Source organism: Brassica rapa, chromosome A03 (genome assembly GCF_000309985.2).
Source record: "Brassica rapa cultivar Chiifu-401-42 chromosome A03, CAAS_Brap_v3.01, whole genome shotgun sequence".
Classification (NCBI taxonomy): domain Eukaryota; kingdom Viridiplantae; phylum Streptophyta; class Magnoliopsida; order Brassicales; family Brassicaceae; genus Brassica; species Brassica rapa.
This window is the reverse complement of record NC_024797.2, coordinates 13112223-13140140: the sequence shown is the minus strand read 5'-3', so window position 1 is coordinate 13140140 and position 27918 is coordinate 13112223. Positions and strand designations below refer to the sequence as shown.

General features: G+C 36.9%; 6 protein-coding genes across 7 annotated transcripts; 3 read left to right on the top strand and 3 right to left on the bottom strand.

Moving 5' to 3' along the window:
- Window positions 1-6067: 6067 nt before the first annotated feature.
- LOC103858475 (exopolygalacturonase) lies at window positions 6068-8777 on the bottom strand. The gene is made up of 4 exons (XM_009135842.3): window positions 7638-8777; window positions 7241-7552; window positions 6569-7087; window positions 6068-6468 (listed from the first exon to the last, which is right to left on the bottom strand). Exons 1-4 carry the CDS (start codon window positions 7782-7784, stop codon window positions 6235-6237), a joined length of 1212 nt encoding a protein of 403 aa, XP_009134090.2. The 5' UTR covers window positions 7785-8777; the 3' UTR covers window positions 6068-6234.
- Window positions 8778-9746: 969 nt separating this feature from the next.
- Window positions 9747-11986, bottom strand: LOC103858474 (pentatricopeptide repeat-containing protein At4g08210). The gene has a single exon (XM_009135841.3). The coding sequence runs from the start codon at window positions 11934-11936 to the stop codon at window positions 9876-9878; it is 2061 nt and encodes a 686-aa protein (XP_009134089.1). The 5' UTR covers window positions 11937-11986; the 3' UTR covers window positions 9747-9875.
- Window positions 11987-12211: 225 nt separating this feature from the next.
- Window positions 12212-13474, bottom strand: LOC103858473 (glycine-rich selenoprotein). The gene is made up of 4 exons (XM_009135840.3): window positions 13245-13474; window positions 12866-12969; window positions 12606-12786; window positions 12212-12479 (listed from the first exon to the last, which is right to left on the bottom strand). Exons 1-4 carry the CDS (start codon window positions 13261-13263, stop codon window positions 12445-12447), a joined length of 339 nt encoding a protein of 112 aa, XP_009134088.1. The 5' UTR covers window positions 13264-13474; the 3' UTR covers window positions 12212-12444.
- A 662-nt stretch (window positions 13475-14136) lies between these two features.
- LOC103858472 lies at window positions 14137-15473 on the top strand. Its single transcript, XM_009135839.3, has 3 exons — window positions 14137-14479; window positions 14705-14773; window positions 15129-15473. The coding sequence occupies exons 1-3, from the start codon at window positions 14324-14326 to the stop codon at window positions 15300-15302; spliced, it is 399 nt and encodes a 132-aa protein (XP_009134087.1). The 5' UTR covers window positions 14137-14323; the 3' UTR covers window positions 15303-15473.
- A 1103-nt stretch (window positions 15474-16576) lies between these two features.
- LOC103858471 (putative transcription elongation factor SPT5 homolog 1) lies at window positions 16577-21849 on the top strand. The gene is made up of 22 exons (XM_009135838.3): window positions 16577-16910; window positions 17009-17238; window positions 17310-17456; window positions 17542-17703; window positions 17783-17866; window positions 18044-18114; window positions 18219-18579; window positions 18669-18824; window positions 18894-18991; window positions 19069-19117; window positions 19211-19363; window positions 19437-19580; window positions 19666-19762; window positions 19903-20061; window positions 20141-20189; window positions 20272-20366; window positions 20430-20508; window positions 20707-20761; window positions 20849-20966; window positions 21032-21169; window positions 21255-21349; window positions 21443-21849. The coding sequence occupies exons 1-22, from the start codon at window positions 16577-16579 to the stop codon at window positions 21686-21688; spliced, it is 3120 nt and encodes a 1039-aa protein (XP_009134086.1). The 3' UTR covers window positions 21689-21849.
- A 2990-nt stretch (window positions 21850-24839) lies between these two features.
- LOC103860082 lies at window positions 24840-27716 on the top strand. Of its 2 annotated transcripts, none has more exons than XM_033287214.1 (6): window positions 24840-25343; window positions 26066-26293; window positions 26389-26561; window positions 26704-26977; window positions 27146-27312; window positions 27405-27716. In XM_033287214.1, the coding sequence occupies exons 2-6, from the start codon at window positions 26106-26108 to the stop codon at window positions 27563-27565; spliced, it is 963 nt and encodes a 320-aa protein (XP_033143105.1). In that variant the 5' UTR covers window positions 24840-25343; window positions 26066-26105; the 3' UTR covers window positions 27566-27716. The 2 variants fall into 2 exon arrangements, with proteins under 2 accessions (XP_033143105.1, XP_033143104.1); XM_033287213.1 differs by having other exon boundaries at window positions 24841-25315.
- Window positions 27717-27918: the final 202 nt, after the last annotated feature.

Genomic DNA, 27918 nt, shown 5'->3' with positions numbered 1-27918 from the left:
AAACAAAGTCACATCACCAACAGATCTTTACGCCGGAGATGGATTTGGATGTGACGGGGTAGGCAAGGGCCCTCTCGCAGCACCGACTGGCACCGGAAAGGCAAGCGAATCTCAAAACGGTGGAGTTGATAAAATTTAGGTTTGGAAGAAAATTTGGGGGCGCGTGTGTTTTAGGGATATGTGTAGTTAATAATTATATTTTAGTGATTTAGGGTATAATACTGTGGTGCATGAGATGTCTTTTGATCGTACTAAGGAGTTGCCTAAATTTCTAGTTAATTAACAAAGGCGATGTTAGTTGTTCATTCAAAAATAAATAAAAAGGGGGCAGGGGGCAATGTTAGTTGTCAACAATTACGCTATGTACAACATACGGCACACATAAACTTATTGTAGGGCATACGCATCACAGGTATATATGTATTTTTAATCACCCATATATAACGAATATAAGGAATTATCAATTGCGCCAGTGTTGGCGGAAGAGGGTACAAAAGTGTCAAAGGTGCTATTTCTAAGACCTTTCGTTTAGTTCTCAAAAATCTTTTTCTTCTCTCTATAAGAATTTATTTAGCTTTGTATTAGAAAAACAACACTCGTGCTGTCATGATTGTTTGGCTAGAATAATATTATCAGCTCTCTTTAGCCTTCAAAAGACACTATTCTTAGTGTAAAAATAAACATACTTTATAAGGCCATACATGCACGAAACTTTAAAACTAGAACAAAGAAATGAAAAATGGTCTCTCTTGTCGGCCAATTGACATCATCTTTTCTAGACCAAACACCTAGGCAGTTTCTTCATGATACTGCTCGTCTGTCTTCTCGTATACATATATCATCTTTCCTTCTCTCTTTCTAATCACTTGATCATTTTTATTCACATTCACACGTACGGTTAAGATGGCATCGTTTGTTTTGTGCAGACAAAAGTGCATGTTCTTGGCTCTTGTGTCAGTTCTTCTACTAGTCTCAGATGCGTCAAGATTCCCTCAAGTCCACTGGGAACAAATGCTCCCAAAGAAGCTTCCACTTCCCTCTTCTTCTCCTTCCAAAGGCACCAATTCTATCAGCAAATCGTCTTCGACTTCTTCCCTAAATACTAATTCCATTCAAAGCTCTTTTTCATCGGATGGAAAAGTTTAAGGGAGATTATCGCTTAGAAGACTTATTACCAAAAAGAGAAACGTGAAGAGCAAAGGACGGCATTAGCTCCATTAGAGATTGTTTTCAAGGAGATAAAGTGAGAAAGAGAAGTCTGCTCATTGATCATATAATTTTTGGGTTCAAATCCTACCAGTAGGCTAATGGGACCACTTTACCTTGCTCTGGTCACACTTTCCCAAGGCGATTATGGATCTAAGACCAGTAACTTTTCATTTACCAAGTAAATGATTTTATTAATTTCATAGCAGAAACAGTGCGTAAAATCATTAGTGTAATCTGTCAAAACCTATAGCTGTACATCATCTTCATTGTCCTAAATATTTCCTCCCTTGTAATTTATTTTGTAGATATCTTATAACGCTGAAGAATACTCAATTTTAATCGTCTTTATTATGGTGTAACAAAAACAAAAAAAAAAAATCTTTGATATTTAAAGCAAAATAACTCATTTGGTGATCAGATACGAAGTGAAGTGTTCAGATTAAAGGCTTTCCATTGTACGACAAACATCATGTAAAGAACTAATCATGGAATCCTCAATGAGAATTTCAAACTTTGTCCTGGTTGCGCGCGGGAACTCGTATAGTATTCAATGAAACTCATACAGATCCAGGGTGGATCACAACTTGGCAAAGAAATCACTTACAGAATCAATCATTTGTAGTATCGAAATGTCATTCTGTTCAACTTTAAAAAAAAAAAAAAGTTTATAAAAAGTTTTGTTCTCTCTCTCTGCACCTTTCTTTTTGGTCAGAATATACATCGAAGGTTTTATTTTTGGGGTTTTTGCCAAAACTAACCCACAACTTGATTTTAATTCCAAACCTATACCCAAACTTGAATCAAATGCAAAACTAACCTAAAAGCCTAGTGAAATTACAGCTCAGCCCCTTGTGACCAAACAAAAAAACAGAAGCCATTTTTACGAATATAGCCCCAGTAAATCGTCTGAGTCGTCTGAGATGTTGGAAGTCGTCTGGACGACTGAAGTGTAAGTCGTCTGGACGACTGAAGTGTAAGTCGTCTGGACGACTGAAGTGTAAGTCGTCTGGTACCAGTTTATTTTAAAAATAATTTATAAATCTTGTAAAAAAATATTTAGATGCGTAAAAAATAAAAATCAAGTAATTATAAACAGTTTTAACTGATATAAATTAAGATATGATAAAATTGATTTGTTTTGAAGATATATGAGTGGAAGTAGTGAATCATGAAATACTTTGGTTTAGGAGTTTGGCAAACATATGTTGTAGTATTGTATGTATTGTTAGGGTTAGATTTTGGAAAACTAAAATGTTTTTTTCAAAAATTAGTTTTCACCTATATGTGTTTATTTCTGTGTATAGTAAACACTTTTCAAGTTTGATTTGGTTTTATGAAGTGTTTAATTAGATAATTAAGTTTAGGGGTTATGTTTAGGGTGTGGACGACTTATATTTCAGTCGTCTGTTAAATAATTTACCCGGACGACGTATATTTCAGTCGTCCAGACGACTTACTTGTAAGTCGTCTGGAAAGTCTTCTATTTTAGTTTCCCGCTAAAAATATTTAATTTCCCGCTAAAAATATTAAACTCTTCTGGACGACTTACATGTAAGTCGTCTGTTTTAATTTCTTCACCAGACGACTGAAATGTAAGTCGTCCAGGAAGTCGTCTGAGTCAAAAATATTTAATCTAATTGGATTTTTTGTCTCCCTATATAAAGAAAAATTTACACATTCTCTCTCCTCCTCTCAAATGGCTGCAACAAAAATGTAATGTTCATCATTCTAAAACTCTCCAACCTCTCTCTAATCTCTTTGACTTGAAAACACCAAACTTTATATGAATTTTTCAGTTTTGTCTCATGTATTTCTTACTAATCTATCTCTTTTGCAGGTTTTTAATCAAATGGTACTCATCTTCCACTAATTTAGAGGTAGATCTATTAATTTTAGATATGTATTTTTGTGTGTTCTATAAATGTAGATTTATCTAATCTTCCACTCATTTTCTCTATTTTTAAGTCATTTGAACGTTTTTGAATATGCAGGTTTTTCAGATCTGGATTTGATGTGCAGGTTTTTCAGATCTGGAAGACTTCTGGGACGACTTACCTGTTAGTCGTCTGGAAGTCGTCTGGAAGTCATCTGGAAGTCTTCTGACAAAGTCGTCTGGACTTCCAGGAAGTCGTCTGGACTTCCTGGAAGTCGTCTGGACTTCCAGGAAGTCGTCTGGACTTCCAGGAAGTCGTCTGGACTTCCAGGAAGTCGTCTGGACTTCTAGGAAGTCGTCTGGATTTTTCTGAGCGTTTTGGTAAGTTCTTATGTCTGATTTTTCTTCATTTGGTAACTTCTTGTTGTATAAAGTTCTTACTTTTTTCCCAAACTAAAACTCTCCAAACCCACTCTAATCTCTTTGACTTGAAAACACCAAACTTTATATGAATTTTTCAATTTTGTCTCATGTCTTTGTTACTAATCTATTTTTTTTTTTGCAGGTTTTTAATTATTTGGTACTCATCTTCCACTAATTTAAAGGTAGATCTATTATTTTTAGATATGTATTTTTGTGTGTTCTGTAAAGGTAGATTTATATAATCTTCCACTCATTTTTTTCTGTTTTTAAGCCATTTGAACGTTTTTGAATATGCAGGTTTTTCAGATCTGGATTTAATATGCAGGTTTTTCAGATCTGGAAAACTTCTGGGACGACTTACTTGTTAGTCGTCTGGAAGTCATCTGGAAGTCGTCTGGAAGTCGTCTGGACTTCCTAAAAGTCGTCTGGACTTCCTGTAAAGTCGTCTGGACTTCCTGTAAAGTCGTCTGGAAGTCGTCTGAACTTCCTAAAAGTCTTCTGGCAAAGTCGTCTGAACTTCCTGGAAGTCGTCTGGACTTCTTAGAAGTCGTCTGAACTTCTTAAAAGTTGTCTGGTCTTGTCTACTCAAGTGGAATCCAAGCTTGTTTTGTAGATGAATGATCTATAATAGTTTTGTTTGTGATCTGTTTTATGAATTGCATGTATACTCTTTTAGTTGTGAATTTTTTGTAAAATCAGTAATAATGTTTTCCAAGATGTATTAAATGTGCTAACAATGTGTTTACACATTTACAAATCAATGAAATAATAGACTTCAGTAGCCTTTTTCTTATCTTTGGATCTCTCATATGCAATAATAAACTCCAATGGCCTTTTTCTCATCTTAATAAACAAGAATGTTGGTAAGAGATGGAAACAAACAATAGTAACTAGTCAAAGCATATCATATTTTTTATAAGTTTGCATTGAAAAACTTAGTCAAATTTAGTAAAACTAAGGGAGAGAACATATTTTGTAAATATGAGTTTTACATATCTTGAAGTTACTTATCACTCTTAAAAATACAAGTTATTCATAAACTAACGTAGAAGACTTAAAAACTAGTGGAGAAGACGCGGACGACTTCAATCTAAGTTGTCTAGACGACTAAACTATATGTCGTCTGGTCAACGCAGAGGTTATTTTTGCAATTGACTTTGAAATCTGTTATTTCGGACGACTGAAAGTTAAGTCGTCTACTATTGTTTGGTTAAAAAAAAACTCCAAAAAAGCTAGACGACTTACATTTCAGTCGTCAGAGGTTAGTTTTGCATTTGACTGGATTATTTCAGAAGTTTGACTTTTTGGACGACTTACGTTTCAGTCGTCTAGTGAAAATTAAAATAATAATATTTTTTTAAAAGTAGACGACTTAAAGTTAAGTCGTCATAGGTTAGTTTTGCAATTGAAAAAAAAACTTCAAGATTTAATTATATACAGACGACTTATAATTCAGTCGTCCACGAGACGACTGAAATGTAAGTCGTCCAGGATTTACGAGGTTTGACCAGAATCTCGGAAAAAAATCCTGGACGACTTACAATTAAGTCGTCTGGTGGACGACTGAATTATAAGTCGTCTGTGTATAATTAAATCTTGAAGTTTTTTTTTTCAATTGCAAGACTAACCTATGACTACTTAATTGTAAGTCGTTTACTTTAAAAAAAATATTATTATTTTAATTTTCGCCAGACGACTGAAATGTAAGTCGTCTGGGGAAGTCAAACTTCTGAAATTATCCAGTCAAATACAAAATTAACCTATGACGACTGAAATGTAAGTCGTCTAGGTTCTTTGGAATTTTTTTTGAATCCAAACAATAGTAGACGACTTAACTTTCAGTCGTCTCAGGTTACAGATTTTAAAGTCAATTGCAAAAATAACCTCTGCGTTGACCAGACGACTTCCAGGTAAGTCGTCTACAGCCAGACGACTGAAAGGTAAGTCGTCTACAGCCAGACGACTTCCCAAGTAAGTCGTCTGACGAACAGATCTGGAAAAAAACTCGATGTCATACCTTAAATTAGTGAGATAAGTTCCTTAGCATACATAAGGCTTCTCCAAGCACACAGAATCACAAACGGAAGTCACCCACCCATAATCGTTAGCTTCTATGACTCTATGAACCATAAAAATTTTAGAATCAAAATCTTGAGTTTTTTTAGCTCATTGTGGAGAGAAAGTGAGAGATATGTTGTGTTTAGGTCACAAGAATGGAAAAAGAAGAAGGGTAAATCGATTTTAGGAGCATTAAGAGCTTCAAATTGGTTGTTCATGGTGGTTGTGGTATTGATGACAATGGCAATCTTGTAATTACTTGAAGATGATGAGGGTGAGAGAGTAAAAATGTCATTTTCGAAAAAAAAAATAAAAAAAAAATGGATGGCATTTTCGTAAATTATATGAACTTGTGGGGTGAATAGGGCAAAACCAATTTTCAAAAAAAAAGGAGGTTAGTTTTGTGTTTGACTTTAAGTTATAGGTCAATTTTGCAAAAATCCCTTAATAAAATAAGATTGTACTCATTTTTCCTATGAAACAAAAAATAGACCACCGACGAAAAAACATAAAAGTGTATTCACTTCTTTATTGCACCAACCAAAAACTTTCAAAAACTAGCAGAAAAAGAAAGAAGAAGAAGCAAATACACAGAAGTTATAAATTATACAAAAACATAATAAAATATAAAATAGTACAACACACGGTCATTGTTCCCATGGGTTGTTGAATCAGTTCAGACAATGCTGAGGAACCATCGTGCCACGTGCAGAACCGTCAACATTCTCACATACCGCAGTGGAAGGACCACCCTCGACTCCCTTATGCTCTAGGTTAATGTCAATTAGCTCAACCTTCTTGCACGGAAAGCTCTTGCTACATTGTAGATTCACCGCCACTTTGTTCGTCGATGTTCCATATATGTTCTTTAATTTAAGATCTTGGATTTGAACGTGTGATTGTCCCTGAAAAGAATAATTAAACCACAACTTTTATTTTATTTTTTCTTTTGTTGTAATAAGAGAAAAGAAATATATAAGTTTATATCTTGCGTAGAGAGTTCACCTTCTTTTCACAAGGTGGGTGAGGACAATACTTCTGGTCGATGTTGATAGGGTTTCCAACATTAATCATTTGAATATTCTCGTACACAAAGTTAGAAACCAATATCTTCGAAGCTGAAGATTCCCAAGTCTTGATCCGAATACCATCACTAGTGCCGTTAAAGACTATGTCTCTTACGGTTAAGCCATTAACGTCCTTCTCTTCTTTGTTCTTCCCTAAGCTTCCGACACTGATCCCATGTCCAGGACCACAATTGACATTAGAGATATCCATGTTAGTGGTTCCGGAAAGGATAGCTATACAGTCGTCTCCTGTACCAATGTGTGTCTTGGAGATGTTAATGTTGCTACAGAACCCAAACTTTAGCCCATCGGTGTTTGGACTGTCGCCGGGAGCTGTTATAGTGACTTCAGTGATGTTGAAGTGATGGACAGAAAAGAAGTTGAAGTGTCCCATTTTGCTGTTGAGTGACGTTATCCCATTGATTCTTGAGTTGTTCACGAATGCAAATCCCATGGTCTGTGAGAATAATCAAGTTTAGTAACTCGTAAGACACTAGCTGACTAGAATATAAGATATAAATTTACGGGGTAACAGAAAATAATTGAATTGTATAATTTTCATTGTAAAACCATATAATAAAACATGTAAAAGAATTAAGAATTGGTATACCATAGCTAGCTTAGGACAACTGGGGTTTTTGTGGCAGTCATTTAGTGGCCAAGACTCTTTCCCTTGGCCGTCGAGTGTACCGGCACCGGAGATAATAAGATTGTTAATGTACCTGAACTGGATCCATGTGTCATTCTTAATGTCCCTAGGGTTTGAAGGAGCCAATAAAGTTCCATCGATAACGAATTCAATCTGATTCGCACATGGCCCTACGAACTGTACACCACCAAGATAAAACGTTCCTTTCGGTACGTAGATTTTACTATTACCACCTTTCCTTGTGCATGCGCTTTTCCATATGTTTGTGAACGCCTAATTTTGGACAAGTTAAATAAAACAAAATCGATAAAATGCTTATTTTTGTGTGTTTCTATATATATATTGGTTATGTACATACCTTGGTGTTATCAGCTTTTCCGTCAGCTTTGGCACCATAGCGCTGGACATTAAAAACCTTTGGCCTATTGGTCGGACGACTTGCAACGGCATTGAGGAACAAGAGAGACAAACACAAAGCCTTAAACGCAGAAGAAATGCAAGTCATCTTCTTATTATGTTTAGGGTATATTCAAATAAGAATTTTGTGTTATTAATAAATGTCTTTAAGACACAATGAGAAGTGTTTATCTACTGTATTTGCTTATATAGAGTTAATTGTTTCCATGAACTGTTAGAATAAATCTATTTTTTAAACACAAGAACTTGATTCTTGTTACTAATTAGTAACCATCGGCTAAAATTGGGCTGTTTCTTTTGTATTGCTTTTGGTTGATTATTTATGGTTATGGATATGTAATATATGGTTATCTGATTTCTCTTTGCTCTCTCGTTTAAAACAGAATCTTAATTTTGGTGAAAATTCAATTGGGTATTTACCAGTAAATTGTTTCGGTTAATGCTTGGTTTTAAAATAATTCATCTACATATATTTTGTAAACAACTCTAAATCATCACAAAAAAAAAATAAATCTATCTATACTATTATTTGAAAATTAATCTATACTATATTTGAAATAATTTCGCGTATTTTTCACCTTCTCCATAATTATAGGATAAATCATTAGTCCAATTAATTTATATCATGAAAGTTATTTTAATATATTTTATTTATCATAATATTTAAGATAATTAATTAATAGACATATTGACAAATTTTACTGATCTATATATACTATTTTAAAAAAATATTATTTAGGTATATAAATTTATGATGGTATTTGGGGTTATTATTTAAATAAATAAATTAAAAATAGATATTATTACCAAATTTTACTGATAATATCATAATTAGGTTTATCTTATATTTAGTGGAGAATTTGCCAAAAATGACACAAAACTTGATTTTAAACCCAAAAATATACCAAAACTTCAGTCAAATATAAAAGTAACTCAAAAGCCTTGTGAAATTATAACTATCTTCTTATGACACAAAAAATAAAATTTATTTTTATGAATATAACCCCGAAAAGGTTTCTGAGGTTCTGTAAGCTTTTTCATATAGAAGATTTAAAAATAATTTATAAATTTTATAAAAAAATTTTGATAGGGGAAAATTTGAAATCATGTAATTATAAATATTTGTAAATGATATAAATTAAGATCTAGTAAAATTAAATTGTTTTCAACATAGATGAGTAAATGTAGTGTGTCATGGTATTCTTTGGTTTAAGGTTTGATAACATATGTTGTAGTATTACTTGTATTATTAGGGTAAGATTTTGGAAGCTTATTTTTTTTTTGAAAAATTAAATTTAGACTTATATGTGTTTAGTTTTGTGTATATTAAACACTTTTAAAGTTATTTTAAATTTTATGAAATGTTTGTTTCTACTTAATTAGTTATTTTGAGTTTAGGGTTTAGGTGACCTAAGTCTTCTAACAAATAATGCATTAGAAGACTTATGCGAAAGTCTTCTACACGAATAGTAAATTTAGACTATAGGTCTTCTAAAAAGTCTTCTTCATAGTAAAAATATATACCTTTTTAATATTGTTTAAACTAAACTATATACCATATAAAATATATATAAATTTAGAATATAGATCTTCTAAGAAGTCTTCTTCGTAGTAAAAATATATATCTTTTTAATATTGTTTAAACTAAACTATATACCATATAGACGGGATGAGGTAGCTCACTTGGTAAGGACCCTGTGGGCCAATTGTCATGCTCACGGGTTCGACGCCAGGCGGAGGCGAACTGCCCATTCTGTCACCAAATGTGGTACTGGGTGTTGGGCCTTGTCCCCAACCCAGGTAAAGCCCTCCCGGGTGAAGTGGACCGCTGCCTATACCATATAAAATATATATAACCTGGATTATCAAAAAAAAAAAAAAAAAAAACTATATACCATATAAAATATATATAATATTTTAATTTAAAAGTCTTAGAAATATGTATGATATTTGAAGTCATAAAATTTGAATATTTTTACAATTTTAATTTGATCAAATCATTAAAATATATTCTACATATCTTTTGTTAATATTTTAATGAAAATTAAGGTATTTCAAAAATATTTCAAGCGTAAGCCGCAACGTTATTTCAGTTGTCATTATCATGTCCAAACACATACATGTACATAAGATGAAGCTCCCTGTGGATAATAAATGAAACATCAATTCACACATTGCTTCAGGCAATATCAATCCAGCTCAAGCCAGATTCTTTTGTCCCTAACTTCTTAGCAGCTTCTCTCACTTCACCTAACCGATCCCACATTCCCATAGTTGCATAAACGTTCGAAATACATGTATAAACCGACGGATCTTCTGAAAAACTACTGAGCAATTTCTCAGCTATTACAGTGACCAGTTCAGCATTCTTGTGAGTTCCACAAGCAGTCAGCAGAGACATCCATATCGTTTTATCAGGCTCAAACGGCATTCCCTTTATGATCTCCTCTGCCTCTTGGAACATCCCCGCTTGACCAAGAAGATCAACCATGCAATAATAATGCTCTACACACGGTTCAAGACCATACTCAGATCTCATCGATTCGAGTACGAATCTCGCTTCTTCAAGCATCCCAGAATGTCGACAAGCAGAGAGAACCCCGTAAAACGTTACCTCATTTGGTTCAACTCCAGAATCAATCATCTCGCGGAAATACCGAATGGCTTCTTTAGCTTGTCCGTTTTGTCCGCAACCAACAATTATCCCTGTCCAAGACACGACATCTCTTTCCAACATACCGTCAAACAACACAACACCATTGTCTATCTCGCCACCTTTCACATACATGTCTATTAATCCTGTCGTTGTCACCGGTTCTGATTCATAACCTTTCTTTACACACAGCCCATGAATCTGCTTGCCCCATCCAAGAGACGCTAAACTTGAACAGGCTTTGAGAATACTCGAGATGACGAACTGGTCTGCGTGGAGTCCCAGTTTGATTAACTCTCGGAACAGATCAAACGCTAAAGAGTGGAAACCTGCTTTCACACAGCCTCTTATCAGGCCGGAGAAAGCAATGATATCTTTATTTGGAAGCCTATGAAACAGTCTATACGCATCTTGGACATTCCCTACGTTTGCGTGTAGATCAACAAGAATGCTTCCTACTATGTAATCCAACTCATAACCACTGATTACAACTAAACCATGTACCTGAAGCCCGAGTCTCAAGTTGATTAGGTTGGTGCATATCTTTAACGCACCACTTAGAGTGTAGGAATCAAAACTCAACCCTGATTGATACATCTGCAAAAGCAGCCATAACGCCGCTTCATTCTCGTCGTTGATAAAAAATCCAGAGAGCATAGCGTTCGAAACAGCGACAGTACTATGAAGTTTTGCCTGACGAAACAGATCAACTGCATCACTTAGAGAGCAACAGTTCGAGTACATATCGATAAGAGCAGAGAGTGCGAAGGAGCTTGACTCAAAACCCGACTTTAGGACACAACAATGCAGCTGTCTCCCCATTGTTAATAAGCCACCAAAGCTGCAAGCTTTAAGACCACATGGTAAAGCAAAACCATCTAGCTTGAGTCCTTCTCTATGCATCATAATCAGAAACTCCAACGCACGAGGACTACCTTTATCGACAAACCCGGAGATTAAACAGTTCCAAGACACAGCATTTGGCTGCGGAATCCGATGAAACAAACGAACAGCTTCATTAACCAAACCTTCTTTACAGTAACCAGAAATGAGAGTGTTCCACGAAGTTAAATTAGGCTGTGAAATCTCAGAAAAAGCTTTATTAGCTTCACTAAGTCTCCTGTTCTTAACATACATATCTAAAACAGCGTTCATCAAAACAACATCACCTTTTATATTCTCTTCACCAATTCTTTCGTGGATCAAACGACCCAGCTGAAGATCACCCACTAACCCACAAGCTTTCAAAACCGCGGAGAACAAGAACTCGTTAGGCGCTTCTGATTCCGAATCTAACATGCTTCTGTATAGTTCAATAGCCTTGTTTGGCTTTCCACCGCTTGTGTACCCAGAGACCATCGTCGTCCAAGTGACGATGTTTCTCTCAGTCATTTCGTCGAACACTTTCTGTGCATCGACCAACGACCTAAAGTCCAAATGCATAGAGATCAGGTTGTTTGCAAGGAAGACGTTATTGGAGATCCCTTGTTTAATTAGCTGAGCTTGAATTGATTCCCCACGCTTAAAAGCTTGCAACTTCCCGCAATGGCGTAACCCTGCTGCTATAAGCTTCAAGTCCATTGCCATTTTGTTACGAATTCCATAAACGTATTAAACTAAACTAAGACAAAGCTTTAGGAAGTGATGACAGCTGGTTGTCGGAAGTTGCAAGACCGAGGCAAAACATAGCAGCAACATCAGGCTTTTGATGTAACGGAAGGTAGTTTGTTCGTTTGGGGAAAAAACGACATGCTATTCGCCGTGGAAGGAAGACAAATTTCTCTCACTGTAATGTTACAACTTGCAAAATCTTATAAATTATTTTATTATAATTATGATTTATATATACAATATATAATAAATTAATAATACGAAACTCTATACTTTTCAATGGTTTCATTCATCCAAAATATATAATTATGTTGCATGAAAATTATGAACTAGTTAAGGCAAATTTCCAACTTCAAATATTCCCAGTGACTAAATACAACAGCTTGATTAGAATCATGGTTCGTGGCTTTCCCAAATTCCAGAGCACCATTTCAACACTATATATATCCCTTCATTTATTCTTGGGCGCTCTCCACAAACATGCTCAGCCGCAGCACGAGCCGCACGCCGGTAGAGAATCTGAAAAACAACAAATCAAATCAGATTCACAATGAAGATTAAACAATCAACTACCAACCCATGATTCATGTGCAGTGTTTCCATCAGTAAAAGAAGTAAATATCAAACTTGTCTCGGGTTACTTACTGTGGTCAGCTCCACGGATATCATTCAAGCCACGCACATTGTCGAGGCCCCCACGAGGAGGTCCAGGGCGTCCACCTCCGCCACCACCACCTCCTCCACCACCACCACCACCACCAGGTCGGCCACCATCCCATTTCTTGTTAGCCCCAGAGCCTTTCCTGTAGGAATCTGATTTCTCCATCTGGGCAAAAGTTTTGCTCTCGGGTAAGTCATAGCTTGTTTAAAGGCAAGTAACCGAGGAAATAAAGGCAGAGTGTTACCGAGAACATGGTTATAAAGAAGACTTGTATCAGGTTGATGATTGACAAGAAGAAATCTTTGATCGTCCTTAGTCTCCATATTGATCGCTTAGCTTTAACAACACCTATGAAGATGATGGATACACAATTCAACAAAGGCAATTAGAAACCCTTTTCAAAATTCATGATCAACCCAAGGACATGTAAGATATATTCTATAACCGATCCAAGTTCCGATATATATATAAAACAATTTCCACAGATATCGAAAACTCTAAGAAATCAAAGATCAATAAGGTTATTATTAATCATGAAACGGTTCTTAGGGATAGGATTGAAAATTGTGATTTGGGATCTAAAAAAAAGCGGAAACGAATCAGAGAGATCTGAAGTTTCCTACCTCCTTCGACGTATGCCATTGCTGTAATCTTCTGGCTTCTTCTTCTTCTTCCTCGACCGATATAAGAGCAATTTCAGGGAGGCGATTGGATGATAAGCTACGATTTATATCGACTTTGCATCCTTACGCGTTCACTAGAAGTTTCGCGACGTCTACGTGGATGTGTCACGTGGCGAATTGGGATTGGAAGCTAGTGTCATGTTGAATTGTTGATTGCATATATGATTATGAAAAATTTGCTTAAACCACTACATTTTTTATACTTGCTTTAATACTGTAACATTTAAGCTAAATAAATAGAAGCTTGTAACTAATTTATATATGGGGTTTAGATTTGAACGAAGAGATTTTGTGAGATAAGGTTTAAAATTTAATAAAGAAATTTTTTATATGTGAAATGGTTTATGTACGATTTTGAGTTCTAGGATAAAATCACATAAGAGTGTTTTGCTTCGTCCAAAACAGAACCTGTGAACCAACTACCACAAGTATTACTGGACTGGAACTTTTGTATGTGGAAGTTTTTGTTTGAATTTGTGAGTTTTCAAGTATATGAGTCTGTTTTTAGTGGAGAAGTAAAATATCACAAAATTTAGTCATAAAACAACTTGAAATTAGTCATTGAATTTGCTTAAGCTTTTGACATTTGTTACTAAATTGTCTAACAGATTTAATATTTGTCATTTGTCACTAAGTTGCATAATTTTATCACTAAGTTTGATTAATCACCAAATTTACTTAGCTTAATTTATTTGATAACTTTATCATCAATAAAATACTTTTACTTCATTTTACTTAGTCTATAGACTTGCAAATGTGATAGACTTTTTTCATATAAAATATACCATTTACTTGACATTAGATTATATTTTTTACTTAGTCCAATAAACTTGTAAAATTATATTCGCAAATACTTGATTTTTACTCCGACCAATAGGCGCAGCCATTGGAGTCGAACAATCCTAAATTGCCAAATAGCCCTAAATCACAAACCTCGAAGGCAAATTGCGAGTAACATTCGTAGTTCGAAGATTTGCAAAATTCGAATCAAGAGGCTTTGCGATTTAATCTCGGAAGGGATGAAAGGAGTGGGAGGACCATTGCTTTCAATCGGAGATCTTCTTGCCGATCTCGTTGAAGAACCTGTTGTCTCAGCTCCACCAAATCCTCAGAATTCTTCCAAATTAGAGACTGATGCCATCTCTGAACCGCTGGATCTAACCGGCCTCTTTCAGGTCATTCCTCTAATCGGTTATCGATTTAATGGTCTTTGTGAATCTCATTACTGCATCTTCATTGAGTTATGCGATCTATAATGTTCTTTCATTCTTAGGGAAATGTTCTTGTGGAAGAGCTGTACTGTAACTATAGCTTAATCTATAAATGATGTATTTCTTGAAATTTTACCGGTGATAATGCTTGCAAGCCTCTTTTCTAAAACAGCTGGTTTTGTGTTTCAGGACAACTATGATAAACTTAACAGAGTGTTTGCTGGTTCTGATCACTCATGGACCTCTCTTACTCTGGAGGTAATTTAAAAGGATTTACAATCAACATATTGACGTCTAGGTTTATTTCGATTACCATGGCTGTCCTTTTGTTTCCTAATAGTTTGGTATGGGAATCATCTTGCCTTTACAACTATCTCTTGTTTGATGTGATGGGAACATATATATATTTTTTCTGGTTTTATTGTCTATTTCAGTCTTTTGATGATATTGTCTTTAAAGATGGTTCTACCTTCCTATGGGTGTTTCCAATGTCTCATACATGGTTATGAGATTCTCTAGATACATTGTTTTTTAGAATAGACAGATGAAATGTTTCCGTGTGGCTGGCTTGTATCTAAACTAATCGTTTGTTTGCTTGCCCTTCAATTTTCAGCTTTGCACTTCCTTAGAAACTGTAAACAAGTTGGTCCACGCCACCACCACAAATGCTAGATTCTTGTCAGAGAAAGTGAGAGAACTCGAGAAAATAGTGAAACAGGGAGATTCAGCAGTGGCAGCTGCCAGATCAGTTCACGCTACGGTTAACCAGAAAGGTTTACCCTCTTAGGACAACACAACAGCATCAATTAATGCTTTACCAAAGAACAAATCAACCTATTGGGTTTTATTTAATCCTTTTACAGAACGTTATTTGCCTTGTGTCTAGATGTACCCTGAATGATTTAACGATGAATATCCAATCTTTTAACATTGTATGGAATTGCACGCATATAGTCAATGGGATTATTGGCAAAAGAAACCTATCACAGTGGTCAGGGGAATAATTAGTCTGCAATTTGTTAAGACTAAGCAAAGTGGTCCAATCATTGATCCTAATGCAAATCTCAATTGTGATTGGTAATTTTGGAGTAAATGGGAGAGAAATTTTTTTTGGTCAAAAATGGTAGAGAAAGTAAAAAGGTGAAAAAGAGCGAAAAAGTTAGGAGTAAACTGGAGAGAGAGAACAGTGAAACAAGTTTTGCTCATGTGTATACTAGCATAACATTTTCCCCTATTTCAACAGTAATTGGAGGAAATAAACAAAAGAATGTTTTCACCTGATTGAAATTTTTTTGAGAGTAAATAGGAGTAACTAAGTTTTCTGCTCAAATATTTATTCTAAAAGTACTTTTCAATCAAAGCCAATAATTCTTGGCGATATGCGCTTTCATAATATATATCATGCAGATTTTGAAAGATTCCATATTTTCAAGATCTAAAAACAAAATAACAGAAATAATATATTAGGTAAGATATCTATTCTTTAAGTACGCAAATAAAAAAAAGAATAGTTAGATAAGTTTATAACACATTACTAAAATAAGATAGATCATAAAATTAAATTTATAACATATATTTATGAGAAAAGGTACACCAACAAGTATTGGTCAATAAATAGAAAAATGAATTATAGCACAAATAGAATTTATAGAAATTATTGATATGTATTATTCATATGTATTCTATCGTATATAAGTATATTGGTATATAGATCATAGTAAACACACACTGAATCATTTTTTTTTCTAAATTAGTCAAGTGACTAGAATATATGGGTTTACTAGATCCAATAAACCAGAGAATAGGCCCAATAAAGTAGATCCAGATACGAACGATCTCAAATCTGACTAAATTACCTGGTATGGTATTAAACCGTGATCCCGGTCCAGGTGTGTCCGAAACAAGACAACCTCTGCGGTCTTTTCTTTCACTCCTGGAGACAAATCTAGGGTTCTCTCTAAACAACCGAAGAAGGAACAAGGCAAAAAGCCGTAGCAGAGAGAGAGAGCGATTCTAGGCTTGGGGATTCCACATCAGAAACCCTAATTCTTACCACCCAAGATGCCGCGTCACAGAGGGGAAGAGGATGATGTAGACGAAGACTACGATGGAATGGAATTAGAGGAGGAGGAGGAAGAGGACGAAGGAAGAAGCCGTGGCGGCGGCTCGAGGCAGAAGAGAGGAAGATCGAGTTTTTTCGATGATTACGCGGAGGAGGATTCCGAGGAAGAGGAGGACGATGACGATGATGAAGATTACGGCAGCCGCCGAGGAAAAGGAGGTGGAGGTGGAGCAGCTAAGAGAAAAAAGTCATCCGCTGCTATGTTCGTAGACGACATCGCGGACCAGGTTGATGATGATGATGAAGAAGGAGACGAAGAAGATGGAGAAGATGGTATAACTTCCGAATTTGGATTCCATTTTTTGTTACCTTAAATGTTTTTTTTTTGTTATTGATGATGATTTGAAGCTTTTTTTTTTATGAGGATGCAGGATTCATAGTGGATACTGGAACGGATCTTCCGGATGAGCGTGTTGATAGACGGAGGTATCACGACCGCGGATTTGACGAAAACGATGAGGATGTGGACGATCTGGAGAGGAGAATTCAGGAGAGGTTCTCTAGGCCTCAGGAGGATTATGATGAAGAAGCTACAGATGTGGAGCAACAAGCTCTTTTGCCTTCTGTCCGTGATCCAAAGCTCTGGATGGTCAAGTGTGCGGTAAGGATTCTTGCATAGTCTGCGATACATTGAATTGATTCTCACTGACTTTTTCACATTGCAAATGTCAGATTGGCCGTGAAAGGGAGGTTGCGGTGTGTCTTATGCAAAAATACATAGACCGAGGATCGGATTTGCAGATCAGATCTGTTGTTGCACTCGACCATCTTAAAAACTATATATATGTTGAAGCAGACAAGGAAGCTCACGTCAAAGAGGTATTTGTTTTGCTGCTTTTTGTGTTCATTAATGTTATAAAGGGTGTGAAGTCATTATGTGGGTTATTTGTTTTACCTGTGCTAGGCAATCAAGGGAATGAGGAATATATATGCTAATCAGAAGATCTTACTTGTCCCCATTAGAGAAATGACAGATGTCCTCTCTGTTGAAAGCAAAGCAATTGATCTTTCTCGGGATACCTGGGTTAGAATGAAAATCGGGACGTACAAAGGTGATCTTGCTAAGGTATGATCCATTTTCATGTCTTTCCATTGACAACAACACTATCTTTAGTTTAGACTGCTAAAATGTAAGTTCTTTGCAGGTGGTTGATGTTGATAATGTGCGTCAGAGGGTTACTGTCAAGTTAATTCCAAGAATTGATCTGCAGGCTCTAGCCTCTAAGCTGGTATAGACTTTATCCATAATTTAAGGGGGAAAATGGTTTTATTTGTGTAAGCTGGTATAGACTTTATCCATAATTTAAGGGGGAAAATGGTTTTATTTGTGTCTAATAGAGTAATAGTTCAACGGATCTTGTCTTGGACAATACTAAGGTTTTGAAGTGTTACCTGACTAATTGCAGGACGGAAGAGAAGTTGCGAAGAAAAAAGCCTTTGTTCCACCTCCACGTTTCATGAACATTGATGAAGCTAGGTACTCTTTTTAGAATCCGTTCATTTGTACGTTAATTATAATACCTGTTATGGAGAAGGTTTTATCGAAGTTATGGACCTTTAAAATTTGTTACATGCACATAGGGAATTGCACATACGTGTTGAGCGTCGGCGTGATCCCATGACCGGTGACTACTTTGAAAACATTGGTGGTATGCTTTTCAAAGATGGCTTCATGTACAAAACAGTATCGTTGAAGTCCATCATTGCTCAGAACGTTACACCAACTTTTGACGAGCTTGAAAAATTCAACAAACCAAGTGAAAACGGGGAGAGCGGCGACTTTGGTGGTCTGTCGACTTTATTTGCAAACAGAAAGAAAGGTCATTTCATGAAGGGTGATGCAGTTATCGTTATTAAGGGGGATCTCAAAAACTTGAAAGGTTGGGTTGAGAAAGTGGATGAAGACAACGTTCTTATCAGATCAGGATTGAAAGGTCTCCCTGTAAGCAATCCACTCTTTGTCTTTTCGTAACTGGTTGTTGCATGTTTCTGAGATCATCCAAAAGGCTGATCATTACTCTTGCGATGCAGGATCCTCTCGCTGTAAATGAGAAAGAGCTCTGCAAATACTTCGAGCCTGGAAATCACGTGAAGGTTGTTTCTGGGACACATGAAGGAGCAACAGGCATGGTGGTCAAAGTTGATCAACATGTGCTTATCCTTCTGTCTGACACGACCAAAGAACATGTAAGTCATCTTTTGTACATGATGAATTAAGTCTATTTCTGACCAAATGCCAATGGGGTATACTCGTAGGTCCGCGTGTTTGCTGATCATGTTGTTGAGAGCTCAGAAGTGACAACTGGTGTTACCAAAATCGGGCAATATGAACTTCATGATCTTGTGCTTCTGGAGTAAGTGGAATAATACCTTCAAGTGATGCGTCTTTCCCACTTACACGCATTTTTAAAGCTTTATTGTTTTGATGCAGTAACCTCACTTTTGGAGTAACTATACGGCTAGAGAATGAAGCTTTTCAGGTAAATTGCCAACTTTCTGAGAATACAACTATTATCAAGTCATACGCGTACCAATGCATCTATAGGAATAACAACTCTGTTTTAATGTCTTAGGTTCTTAAAGGGAATCCTGACAGACCAGAGGTTGCTCTTGTCAAACTCAGAGAAATCAAATGCAAGCTTGATAGGAAAATTAGTGTTCAAGATCGCTACAAAAATGTCATTTCTGTGGGTGATGATGTCAGAATCGTCGAAGGTCCTAGCAAAGTGAGTATCTTTGCATATTGGTCGACGTGCTCAACGTTACTGATCTCATATTAACAAATTTACACATAAATAGGGTAAACAAGGTCCCGTGAGGCATATTTACAAAGGGGTCTTATTTATATATGATCGCCATCACCTTGAGCATGCCGGATTCATCTGCGCTAAATGCACATCATGCGTTGTTGTTGGTGGATCACGTTCTGGTGCTAATAGAAGTGTAAGCCTTCTTTTTGTAATATGGCCATGTTTTTTTATTTTTTAATTTGTTGCATCAATATGTAGTCTCACCTTGTCTATTCTAGGGTGGTGATTCCTTATCAAGATTTAGCAATTTCAAGGCTCCTGCCCCAGTGCCTCCATCTCCAAGACGATTTCAACGCGGAGGCATGGGATACAACGGTATGTTCAAATCTCCAAAGTACAATGATTCATTGCCTAAAACCAAGAGTGATTTGCATATCGTTTGTGAAATGCGGATAGACCATCTATACGTACTACATACAGTTGCACAAAATCTAATATGTATCATTAAAATGCAGCAAGAGGAAGGGGCAGGGGTGGAAGAGGAGGGAGAGACGATTCTTTGTTGGGCACTACTGTTAAAATCCGTCTAGGACCTTTCAAGGGATATAGGGGACCTGTAGTAGAAGTGAAAGGAGATTCAGTGCGTGTTGAACTTGAGATGAAGATTGTGACAGGCAAGCTCTTGTATTCACTTCTCCTCTCGTGGGTTGATATACTCTTTGAGTGGACCCTAACAATAGTTGTATAATGCAGTTGATCGAAATGCAATATCAGATAATGTGGCTGTGACAACACCGTCTCGGTAATCTACTAATTTATCTTCTTAGTTATTTAGACTTCAGTAAAGGGGATTTGATTATATCATCTGAATTTCTTCTACACAGAGATACATCTCGGTATAGCATGGGAAGTGAAACACCTATGCATCCTTCACGGACTCCACTTCATCCTTATATGACTCCTATGCGGGACTCTGGAGGTTTGTTTTCTAGCTCGTGTACCTCTGTAAATGTTCATTTGATAATTTTTATCTAAATTTCAGCTACACCGATCCATGATGGAATGAGGACACCCATGCGTGATAGAGCGTGGAATCCTTACACGCCTATGAGTCCACCTAGGTATGTTTTTTTATTGCATTTGTATTGTCAGAAGCGCTTCCATCTCCTTCCTGTTTCTTTTTAACGCTGTAATGGTTTTGCACCAATGTTGCCCCTTATGTTACACAAACATGGCCTATCTTTCAATTTTATAACGGTGAATCTTGTTCGAAGAGAAAACTTTGATATCTCTCATATTATGGTTGTGATTGGCAACAGGGATAACTGGGAAGAAGGGAACCCAGGATCTTGGGGAACGAGTCCTAACTATCAAGTAAGAGTTATCCATCTAATGTTTTGCATTCGACCTTATTATTGGCGAATGGTGAGTTAAAATTGTTTGCTTTGCCCTTGTTTGCAGCCGGGAAGTCCTCCTTCAAGGGCATATGAAGCACCAACTCCTGGGTCAGGATGGGCTAGTACACCCGGTGGTAGTTACTCAGATGCGGGGACACCTAGAGATAGTGGTTCAGCCTATGGTAAGATCCAATGCAATCATTTTCAAAAAAGCGTCGACTGTTCTCTCACATGCCTTGTCATGCAGCTAATGCCCCAAGTCCTTACCTTCCATCTACACCTGGACAACCTATGACACCAAGCTCGGCTTCATACTTACCTGGAACTCCCGGAGGACAACCAATGACTCCTGGAACTGGCCTCGATGTCATGTCTCCTGTTATAGGTAACCTTCTTTTGTTAAAAGGATAAACCCATAAGAAGTTTATAAACTCAAAAAGTTTCCATTTCTTTTATTGTAAATGTCACAGGTGGAGATGCTGAAGCATGGTTCATGCCTGATATATTGGTTGAGATACACAAGGCTGGAGAAGACAGCGATGTGGGCGTCATCCGAGATGTCTCGGTTAGTCTTTTCCCTTTCACCAACTCCATTTTTGTTACACATCAGTCTCAGTCTTGTGAATGACACTGTTGTGATGTGCTGCTTTTTTGTTAGGATGGAACGTGTAAAGTGTCTCTCGGGTCGAACGGTGAAGGTGACACTATAATGGCTCTCCCGGGCGAACTGGAGATAGTTCCTCCGAGGAAGAATGATCGTGTGAAAATCGTTGGCGGCCAATATCGTGGTTCTATAGGTAAGCTGATCGGAATCGACGGATCAGATGGTATCGTTAAGATTGAGGATAATCTCGACGTCAAGATTCTGGATCTGGCCATACTAGCCAAGTTTGTTCAACCGTGAGATTTGCTCTGATCAACTTTGAGTTTCCATCTTGTGACCGTTTATTGTATTTTTGAATGATAGTTTATAAAGAAACTTCGAATCTTATTTCTAGATGACGATGTGCCAGTGTTCTCTTTCCTACCTTTCATGAATTGAATAAATCTTACGATTGATTGGAATTGTATATAGTAAATTTATAGTTAAAACGGAGATGGAAGTTATTTGCTATTTCGGGAAGAGTTTGTGGCTAGGAAGAAATGGAAGTTTTTTGAGGCTGCACAAAACATTTTCTTCATTAGAAAATCACGAGTCAGGTGGCTTAAAGACGGAGACGCAAACACCAAGTTCTACTTCAACTCGGTGATAGCTCATCAAGCAAGGAATGCGATAAGATATCTTGTTGATGCGCATGGAATCAAAATCTTCAACAGAGCTCAGATAAAGGATATGGTGGTGTCATATTTTCAGAACCTACTTGGAACTGTGAATGGAGATGTAGTTCCCATGTCAGTGGAGGAGCTTAGTGGGTTAGTGGTATTTAGATGCACAGATGGGATTAAGGAGGCCTTGATCACGATTCCTTCAGAGGAAGAGATTAAGGAGATTTTTTTCTCTATGCCGAAGAGTAAGGCTCCTGGGCCAGATGGTTTCCCAGCGGAGTTCTTCTGGAAATCCTGGAGCGTAGTTGGGAGTGACTCGGTGCAAGCGGTACAAGAGTTTTTCAGGGGCGGAAGGATGTTTAGAGGCTTTAATGAAACAGCCATCTCCTTAATTCCAAAGGTAGTCGGGGCTGATAAGCTGAATTTGTTTAGGCCCATTGCTTTGTGTTACACAATATATAAGGTTATAGCAAGGGCAATCAAGAAAAAGCTCCAGCTAGTGGTTGATGGCATTGTCCAAAGAAACCAAGTGGGTTTTATTCAGAAGAGACTCTTATGTGAAAACGTCCTGTTAGCTTCAGAGTTGGTAACCGATTTCCACAAAGAAGGAGAGACGAGAAGAGGATGCTTGAAAATTGATTTGACGAAAGCATATGATAACCTGCATTGGGAGTTTGTGGTTAATTTGCTTACATCGTTTGACATGCCAGAGCAGTTCATTGGATGGATAAAGGAATGTATATCAACGCCAACGTACTCTGTGATTGTTAATGGAGAATTAAATGGTCATTTTGAAGGGAAGAAAGGCTTGCGGCAGGGAGATCCAATCTCGTCATTACTATTTGTAATGGCTATGGATGTGTTATCTAAGATGCTGGATAAAGGGGCTGTGGATCAGGTCTTTACACCTCATCCATCTTGTGAAGATCCTCTTATCACCCATCTCAGTTTTGCAGATGATGTCCTAATCTTTTTTGATGGGTCAGAAGAGTCTCTAGCCGGGATTATGAGTATTCTGGAGGAGTTCAAAGTTGTCTCGGGATTAAGAATTAATAAGGAGAAGACTGAGTTGCTGTTGGATGGAGGATGTTCGGCTAGATGTCAGGAAATGGCAGAGCGCTTGGGGATTAAGCAAGGGGCACTACCCATTCGATACTTGGGAGTGCCTTTATCGGCAAAAAAAATGAAGAAGAGTGATTTTCAACCTTTGCTGGATAAGGTTCTTCTCAGATTTAACTCCTGGACAGTCCGTCATCTATCTTTCGCTGGTCGGTTTCAACTGATTCAAGCAGTAATCTACTCCACCATTTCTTTTTGGGCATCGATCTTCATTATCCCTAAAGAATGCATACACTTACTCGAGCAGATGTGTAATGCTTTTCTTTGGAGAGGAGCTCCGACGACTGCTAGAGGAGTGAAAGTGTCTTGGATATCAGTATGCACTCCCAAGGAGGAGGGTGGACTAGGGTTAAGGAGGTTGGAGGATTGGAACCGTGTGCTCGGGCTAAAATTGATATGGTTGATTTTCGCAGCAGGTGGCTCTTTGTGGGTTTCTTGGGTTAGAAGGCATTTGATTGCAGATAGGAATTTTTGGGATATTCAACCACAGAGGCGTGATAGCTGGATTTGGAAGAGCCTTTGCAACCTGCGGCATATTGCTCGCCCTATGGTAATATGCGAGGTTGGTAAGGGTTCCACTGCTCGTTTCTGGCATGATAACTGGACGTCTCTAGGTCCTTTGATTGATCTCACTGGTCCTAGAGGACCAGGGGTTACTGGACTACATGTGGATGCAGTTGTAGCGGAAGCATTGAGAGATGGTGATTGGTGGGTTAGAAGAAGCCGTAGCAGAAACAGACTCATTACTATGCTACGGGAGTGTTTACCTGAAGCTGCCCCTATACTTAATTCAGAAGCGGAAGACATTTATCTCTGGAAACCAGGGAACAGAGTAGCTTCTTGTACCTTCTCTACTGCGTTTACTTGGGAAGCTTTGCACCCACAGGGGGAAACAGTTTTTTGGCACCGCCAAGTTTGGTTTCAAGGGAGGATTCCGAAACATGCTTTTATTACTTGGGTGATTGCTCGCAACAGGCTGGGAACGAGAGATAGAATGCGGAGTTGGGGCCTGCAAGTGCCGGCAACTTGCATTTTATGCAATGCGGCGGATGAGACGAGGCAACACCTCTTCTTTGATTGCCCTTATAGTACCGAGGTGTGGACATTTTTTTGCTCAAGATTGAATCTCTACCCTCCTGCTTTGTTTGAAGATGGACTTAGATGGCTTAGAAACCCTTCGCCTGATGAGTTTGTGAAGCTGATCGCAAAGCTTGTGTTCCAGGCAGCCTTGTATAGTATTTGGAAGGAGAGAAATGTTCGAATTCATAATCAAGCTTTCCGACCAGCCCAAGCCGTGATTCTTGAGATGAAGCAAATCATACAAGCCCGTTTGGATCCCTTGTCAAGAGCTAGCAACTCTAGGAGGACTGATACTACATTATTAGGTACTTGGTTTAACGTTTTCTAGCAGGGGAAGAAAGAAGAAGTAGAAGAAGAAGAAGGTGAGGTATTGTTGAATTTTGAAGTTTGGTGGAGAGTTGAAGCGGTGAAAAAGTGAAGAAGAGTCGAGGTAGTTCAGCAGTTCTTTTTCTTTCTTTGTATAGTTAAGGTTTTGAAAGTTTTATCCCGGTTTGTGGGCGCCTTATAGGTGTAAAGTTGTAGCTCTTTCTTGTTTTTTTTTAATAATTGGAATAAAAGAGGTTAAAAAAAAAAAAAAAAAAAAAAATTTATAGTTAAAACAAAATATTGATCTACCGGCCAAGAGTAGTCGATATTGACCGATTTATTATTGTTATTTATAGCTCACCTAACTAACAGTAAAACGACAAAGATACAGCACAGTGCTAACTACAACCTCGACCTTTAGATGGGTTCAAATTTGCCAATGGTGCTAAATGAAACCACGTTAGTAATCATCCCAAAAAGAATATTACAAATTTTGATTTTCCATTGCAAACATATATTAACATTATCGTGCCGAGTTCTCATCCATAGACAGCAATCATAAAGCATCCATGTAGGCTTATAAATGCATCTCACTATTCTCTTCACTCTTCACTCTTCACTCTTCACTCCACTGAGGAAAAAAAGATGAAGTGTCACTACAGAAACACTATCTCTCTCTTGCTTTGTCTCTTCATCACATATGCGTCTTCCCAGTCTGTAATACAACAAATCACCAATGACTTCAACACAAATCCGCAGCGTATATATGTCCTCTCAATAATATTCAAGTATCTATGTCTTTTATATACTATACTAGTGTTTGGGCCCGTAGTAGTACTACGTACAGGCAAACAATTTTTTTGAATTCCTTAATATTAATATGTATGAAAACTACATTTTTTGGTTAAAAATGTAAACACCATCTCCTACTATTCTCAAAAAATGCTGAAGAGTGTTAATTTGCATTTTACATAAAGCCACAAATTGTGGATATTATATCTAAAATTTTATAATACTTTTAAAATATATATATTTTATTCGTTCATTCTTTTCCCAAAAGGGACATCTTTTACAAAAGTAGGCACTACAATAAGAATGACATAAAAACAAAATGGATCAAAGGCCAAATGAAGTGAAACACACGTAATCTCTTCTACAAAGTAATATCGATTATATATAGAACTATAGAAGAGACCTTTTTTTGTGCCGTGAAAGTAATCGTGGAGTTCTGTGTGGTAAGGGGCAGTTGTATTTTGTTGTTCAATAAAAAAGGGGCAATTATTTTTTACAGTTGAATAACTTTTTTTTAATTGATTAACTTTGTAATTGGCTCAGATTTTTAACCACTATGTCAACAATTAATTAAATTTTATTTTTTTCTGAAAAACATTTTCCACTTGTCTGTCTGTATTTGAGTAGCTAGACGATTTGAACTTTAGTATATAAGAGATTTGGATGCAAATCTTCAGTCTTGTTTTGTCTTACCAAGATGCTCTGTTTTTTTAAGCAGATGAGGAAGTGCAGAACCAAACCCAAACGTGGAAGAAGAAATGCATTACTTACAAAAACATCAAGAGATCTCATCGCGTGATTATAAACTCTCTTCTTCAAACACACTGAAGGGTCTGAGAGAACGTCCTCCATCGACTTACTCTTTGAAGATGGAGGCTTTCCACAGAGTCCTTAATTCAACAGAATATTATGAAACTCGTCCTTTTTCGGCTGGTGGATACAACTGGTAAGTTTTCATAATTTGATCATTTATTCACCTTTATCAAATATTTATGTATACGAAACATTTCATTTGATTGTATCATCATACTATGTATATAGGACTCTTCGTGTGTACCCCAACGGGAACAACAAGGATGGTGGTTCAGGCTACCTTTCCCTTTATGTAGCCATTGACAAGTCGAGCCTCGACGCTTCTGCACATCAAGAGGTTTATGCGGATCTCAGGTTTTACATCTTCAACAGGAACCAGAGGAAGTACTTCACCATCCAAGGTTTTCTTTGCTAAACTTTTTTTTAAAATAATCCTTCCCAACAAACCCATTTTCAATCAAAAATGGGAAAAACAAGAAAGATGCTGCTATGTGTAAAGTTTTGATAATGTGGTTAATCTTTATATGTTGTGTTAAACTGTAGATACGGATGTATTCCGATTCAATGCCTTCAACACGATGTGGGGATTCTCTCAGGTTCTCCCTCTTGATACCTTCAAAGACCTAAAAAACGGTTACCTTTATGATGGAGACCACTCCGAGTTTGGTGTAGATGTAACCGTTCCTAAGCCTTTTGAGAAATCAGAACTTTTATCTTTTAGTAAGCGTTCAGACAGATTCACCTGGACAATTAGGGGATTCTCCACGCTGACCCGATATACTTATTCAGATGTCATCTCCTTCGCAGGAAGAAAATGGTGGGTCCACATTAATTCAAAATATAAAACGTTTTGTTTCATGATTTAACATAGTAACTTTATTCTTGTCACCATTTGGATTCAAACCTGGCATACTTAATGCATACTGGTGACAAAAAAAAGCTTCTTGTTATAGAGTTACCAAAATGTGTTCCACATGATGACCAGGCAATTAGGAATAAATTCAAGTGGTAGTGGCAGCGGAAGTGGAAAAGCGGTGTCATTGTTTTTTCACCTTCTTGCGAACCAGAGAACCGGAGCCTATGAGGCGGTTTACGTTCTAGCCAAGTTTCAAGTTCTAAACCAACTAAAACTCGGCAACATCCAGATGGAACGTAAGCACATACTATAATATTCTTCGCAATGAAAACATTTTACAAACGGTTAATGAGTGCTCTCCTGTGATCTTCCATTTTTTTCCTGACAGTGGAGAATTGGTACGGAATAACATCGTTTGGATGGGGTTTCAGTGAGTTCGTCTCTTTTGATGATCTCAGAGATTCATCAAAGGGTTTTCTTGTGGATGATACACTGATGGTTCAAGTCGAACTGGAGGCCATTTCTACTACCAAGTACTTCCCGAGTTAGATGATTAATTTTTCCAAATAAAGGAATATGCAGCTTCTTCATCTATGCTTTATATCAACCACCACTATGTGTTTTTTATCGGCTATATTCAACCAGCTAATAATAATAAAGGGAAATCCATGTTTGTTTTCAAAGATAGGAAAATATTATACTACAATATATCTCTGTTTTCAAATAAAACAATAATTAATCTTGTGTTCAAATAATGTAAAATATTAGGTCACATTTTTAATAAAGCAAACTATTTATTAATCATTTTAAAACTATTTTATAAATCAAATAATTGATTAAACACTCAAGTGATTATATATATTTTTAAGGTTTAAAAGAACACATCTTAGTAACTTTTTTTT

Excerpts from the sequence above, each read along its gene's own strand:
- LOC103858475 (XM_009135842.3), bottom strand. The coding sequence starts at position 7,784 with ATGACTTGCATTTCTTCTGCGTTTAAGGCTTTGTGTTTGTCTCTCTTG. Across the intron at positions 7,088-7,240 it reads GTTGTCCTAAGCTAGCTATG|ACCATGGGATTTGCATTCGT; the intron begins GTATACCAATTC and ends TTATTCTCACAG. Across the intron at positions 6,469-6,568 it reads ACCCACCTTGTGAAAAGAAG|GGACAATCACACGTTCAAAT; the intron begins GTGAACTCTCTA and ends TATTCTTTTCAG.
- LOC103858474 (XM_009135841.3), bottom strand. The coding sequence starts at position 11,936 with ATGGCAATGGACTTGAAGCTTATAGCAGCAGGGTTACGCCATTGCGGG.
- LOC103858473 (XM_009135840.3), bottom strand. Across the intron at positions 12,787-12,865 it reads TCTTTATAACCATGTTCTCG|ATGGAGAAATCAGATTCCTA; the intron begins GTAACACTCTGC and ends ACTTTTGCCCAG. Across the intron at positions 12,480-12,605 it reads TATCCGTGGAGCTGACCACA|ATTCTCTACCGGCGTGCGGC; the intron begins GTAAGTAACCCG and ends GTTGTTTTTCAG.
- LOC103858472 (XM_009135839.3), top strand. The coding sequence starts at position 14,324 with ATGAAAGGAGTGGGAGGACCATTGCTTTCAATCGGAGATCTTCTTGCC. Across the intron at positions 14,480-14,704 it reads ATCTAACCGGCCTCTTTCAG|GACAACTATGATAAACTTAA; the intron begins GTCATTCCTCTA and ends TTTGTGTTTCAG. Across the intron at positions 14,774-15,128 it reads GGACCTCTCTTACTCTGGAG|CTTTGCACTTCCTTAGAAAC; the intron begins GTAATTTAAAAG and ends TTCAATTTTCAG.
- LOC103858471 (XM_009135838.3), top strand. The coding sequence starts at position 16,577 with ATGCCGCGTCACAGAGGGGAAGAGGATGATGTAGACGAAGACTACGAT. Across the intron at positions 17,457-17,541 it reads AGGAAGCTCACGTCAAAGAG|GCAATCAAGGGAATGAGGAA; the intron begins GTATTTGTTTTG and ends TACCTGTGCTAG. Across the intron at positions 20,190-20,271 it reads GCTGTGACAACACCGTCTCG|AGATACATCTCGGTATAGCA; the intron begins GTAATCTACTAA and ends TCTTCTACACAG.
- LOC103860082 (XM_033287214.1), top strand. The coding sequence starts at position 26,106 with ATGCATTACTTACAAAAACATCAAGAGATCTCATCGCGTGATTATAAA. Across the intron at positions 26,294-26,388 it reads TCGGCTGGTGGATACAACTG|GACTCTTCGTGTGTACCCCA; the intron begins GTAAGTTTTCAT and ends CTATGTATATAG. Across the intron at positions 26,562-26,703 it reads GAAGTACTTCACCATCCAAG|ATACGGATGTATTCCGATTC; the intron begins GTTTTCTTTGCT and ends GTTAAACTGTAG.